The following is a 4,147-nucleotide window of genomic DNA, read 5'->3' as shown; positions in this document are numbered from 1 at the left end:
CTAAGTCCTATCTCTACATCCCGTCCAATCCATTCAGAGAGCACATAAGAAGTAAAATTATGAATTTGTTACCGACCCCATCATTCATTTATTAGAATTTGTCTTGATAAATCACATCAACATCCCCATATCCATGTCTCTCTTAAAAGATACTACTCTTATCCTGCAATTATTCTTCCAAGTATGATATCTACTGTGATAGCGACCTAACAAAACTATGCCAGCAGTATAACACAATTCCAGTTGATTACTTAGATAATACACAGGTATTCATAGTTGGACATTTCTTTCTTTCTCTTTCACACACAGCACATAGTAACGCATACCTACAGCAGGAGATTGAGTACAGTACTATATGTAGGGATTTAAAAGTCATAGGTATGAACCGCTGTGTATTTATATAGATTCACGTGCGTTTGTCAACAAGAATTTGTCGGCCAATCTTTACATCCCGCAAACGAGGCAATTGAAAATTGAAGCACTTTTTTTGTTTTTTTGGTCATGCTAGGAGTAGGATATATCTCTATATTACTAGTGGTGTCATCTTTAAATTCTTCAGGTCTCTTCCTAACAGCTTCGTCGTTCAAAATATCTTACTTTTCTCTTCAATCATCATTGTTGAAAATATTCTCTGATCATGGAGTTAGCTTTGAGCCTAGGTGACACCCCAAAACCCTTTACATTTCTTGACAAAGCCCAGAAAGTGGTGAATAGAGATCTAGGGTTTTGCATGGGTTTAGGAAAGGGTGCTGCTGATCGAGGTGGTGATCATCAGAGCAGAAATAGTAGAGAAAGTGATGGTGAAAGAAGAGGGTCATCAGATCCACCGGTTCAGCTTGATCTACTTCCTTTCTCTCCGGTTCCAAGAAGTCAAACTTCTTCATCCCAGCTCAGTTTTTCTTGGCTGACACAACACTGTAATTTCTCACTGTTTGACGTTTTGGAGTTTTCTGCCTTTCTAGCTTGGGGTTCCTGCCTGGTTCAACACTTGCATTTTAATTTTAAAAACTTTCTAAAAATACTTCAACCACATGTTCTCAAATATTTTCGGAAAATTTATATTGCATGTAGCATGACTATTATTCAAGGTGGTATCTGTTCCAAGGAAAACAAATATTACTCGAGGAACTTCTTTGTTTTCTATCTTTCGATCAAGATCTTTTCTTTTAATCTTTTACAAGGGAAGGAATAGAAACGAAGAATTGAGCTGAGTAGGGGAAATGGAAGTAGAGAACCCAATTTGATAGTCTGATTCTAAGACTAGGAAGTTACCACCTAGCAGTATAATTAATATTTTTCCCTAAGAAAAGTTTCTCTCTCTCTCTCTCTCTCTCTCTCTCTTTGTTTAGACCGGTGAACAAGAACAATAAACACAGCTTCTATTCTCGATTATTCCTTCTGATTCGAGAATTTAAGGGGTAAAGCCTTCCAGGGTTCGCTTGACGGATGGTTTTTAGATTTCCTTGGCCTGAAAATTGTATTGCTGGTGATTTGATCACAAGCCTTATTTATGTTGACATATTTTCTGTTTTAGCAGTGACTGTAGCTGCCGAACCGGGTTCGTCCAATGGATTCACGAGGGCGGTGGACGTGAACCGGAGATCATTGGGAGTGGACAAGGGCGGCGAGGAAGGGACCACAGCTCTGTCCTCACCAAACAGCGCAGCCTCATCTTTCCAGATGGACTTTTCAATCTACAGAAGCGGATCAAGATCAAACAAAAGATCAGAGAATGAAGCAGAGAATGATATTAGAGGAGGGATGGCTTCTTCTAGAGCAAGTGATGAAGATGAAAATGGAATGGCCAGAAAAAAGCTTAGACTTACAAAAGAACAGTCTGCCTTTCTTGAAGAAAGCTTCAAAGAACACAATACCCTCAACCCAGTAAGTCAGATTCTACTTACTTCACAATTCATATGTAAAGAATAGTAGTACTACTTGTAGTATTATTACAAAATAAGACCATTATTCAAGATCATGCTCAAGACCTCTGAACATATATTCTAAAATTATATTTCAGTATAATTAAAGAACTAAACCAAACCAATATAAATACGTAAAATAGGTTCATTTCAAAACCCCCCATCCCAACAACAAAACCCTTAACAAAAATAATGAAGGTGCATGGTAGTTCTAGTTGGATGAGTGAAGCCAAAGCTAGCTAGCTTGTCTAATAGAAATAAATGTTTTGCAGAAACAAAAGCTAGCTTTGGCAAAGCAATTGAATCTTCGTCCTCGCCAAGTAGAAGTGTGGTTCCAGAACAGAAGAGCAAGGTATGCTTGAGTAAGAACTGTTAAGTATCATTTTCTGTTCAAAACCTACAAACTAAATGGATTTTGTTTCTTTGCATCAACTATTTGATTTTCTAATGAGATGGTTCTTCTGTTTGTTATGCATACTTGCTTTCATTGCATCAACCGTGCCTCAAATTGAGGGGTAAGTAGCTAATTAAAGCCTCATAGCCGTTCCAATTCTCATTTCGTAGTCTTTAAATAGTAGTGGTTTGACATGTTGGAATTTGGATATATACTTAACATTTTATTTATTTATTGAGTGAAATAGTTGTATTTTTAAAGAAATCCCATTTGTGTGTCTGTGTTCCTTGTGATTTTCCTTCAATTCTTCTGAGGCTCCTCGTGGTTGTTATGGCGATTGGAAAGTAATTTAGGGCATTTAAGGAATGCAGGACCAAGTTGAAGCAGACAGAAGTAGATTGTGAGTATTTAAAGAGGTGCTGCGAAACACTGACAGAAGAGAATAGGAGGTTGCAAAAGGAGCTACAAGAATTACGAGCCTTAAAATCTTCCCAGCCTTTCTACATGCAACTCCCTGCCACCACTCTCACCATGTGTCCCTCTTGTGAGCGCGTTGCCTCCACCTCCACCGCCGCCACCGCCAACACTAACGTCACATCTCCACCGGCAGCCGCTGCTGACATTGCTAATACAACACTCTCTCTTGCCAAGCCGAGGCAGACTCAAATGGTTCCGTTTTCACCATTACAAGTTCAAGGTCCACAGGCTGCCCTATGATGAATGGTGCTCGGCTTAATTGCCAGCTAGTAATTAAGGGCTTTGGCTTTTTGTGCATATAACTTGATTTTGCTTGATCCTAATTGACATATATATATATATGACGACGTCCTGTGATTTAGGGAGACGATGCTTGAGATGAGAAGAGTTATTATATATAGTTGGACCTTGGAATGTAAAAGTGGTTGCTTCCAATTAATCAAATTAGGTAGACAATAATAATATAGTTATGTTCGTTTGCTACCATTTTTTAGTTTGTAGTCTGCCTTTTCCTGTTTTTTGAGTGAGCTAGCAATTCATTTTCGCTTGCCACCTCAAATATTTGGGTCCATTTTCTACTTGCTGAAGGTTTTTCATTAAGAATTTTGTTTCTTGACCACACTTGGACTTGATTGCTTGTCAAAATTTGCTCTTTGAAGATATTCCCGAACACAATAGCCACTCTCCTTGGGCTTTCAAAGTTCAAGGGACTTTGATCAAACGAGTAAATTAAAACAAAGTTACGAAAGAAACTAAGTAACACGCAGTTATAAGGATCTCTCGGCCTTCTCTAGTGAAATTTAAAATCTTAGCCTGCCATATGAATATGAAGCCATTCCCCTGAAGCCATGCATGCAATTTAACTTGCATACAAGTATTATTCAGCATTCCATCCTAGAGGAAATTTCAAACGATTAATTACGAGGAATTCTTGTCGATCAAGCACGGCGTAGGCAATAATTAATCATTTGTCGTAGCTTAATTTTCAGTTTTGCTGTATTGAATGGAGAAGATTTATGGCTTAAGTTTGGAAGAGTAGCAAATGCCAAAAGCAAAAAGTAGAGAGTTTCTGAGGCAAAGATTATCGTCAAGAAGATTGTCGGCACAGAGATAATATCAGACTGTGTGTATTCCCCTCCAAAAAAGGAAAACAAGAAAAAAGGTCCCTATCAATCTTGTCAAGAAAGACTAAATTCCCAATTGCTGGCACAGACTCATGACACTGGCAAGTCATTGAACCATAAAAAACGTTAGGGGTGATGTGCAATCAATATAATCATTACAACATACTCCCAAACTCATGACGAGAAGTCGTAGGATGCATGCAACTATATATGACCAGAGTTTTTTTTTT

General features: G+C 38.2%; 1 protein-coding gene across 2 annotated transcripts; it reads left to right on the top strand.

Annotated features, from left to right (window-relative positions):
- Positions 1–349: 349 nt before the first annotated feature.
- Positions 350–3,279, top strand: LOC113692329 (homeobox-leucine zipper protein HAT14). Of its 2 annotated transcripts, none has more exons than XM_072053069.1 (4): positions 350–917; positions 1,535–1,884; positions 2,195–2,274; positions 2,688–3,279. In XM_072053069.1, the coding sequence occupies exons 1-4, from the start codon at positions 638–640 to the stop codon at positions 3,031–3,033; spliced, it is 1,056 nt and encodes a 351-aa protein (XP_071909170.1). In that variant the 5' UTR covers positions 350–637; the 3' UTR covers positions 3,034–3,279. The 2 variants fall into 2 exon arrangements, with proteins under 2 accessions (XP_071909170.1, XP_027066527.1); XM_027210726.2 differs by having other exon boundaries at positions 353–917; positions 1,538–1,884.
- Positions 3,280–4,147: the final 868 nt, after the last annotated feature.

The sequence above is a fragment of the Coffea arabica genome, chromosome 6c, assembly GCF_036785885.1.
Source record: "Coffea arabica cultivar ET-39 chromosome 6c, Coffea Arabica ET-39 HiFi, whole genome shotgun sequence".
NCBI classification, from domain to species: domain Eukaryota; kingdom Viridiplantae; phylum Streptophyta; class Magnoliopsida; order Gentianales; family Rubiaceae; genus Coffea; species Coffea arabica.
This window is presented reverse-complemented; position numbering and strand designations above follow the sequence as displayed.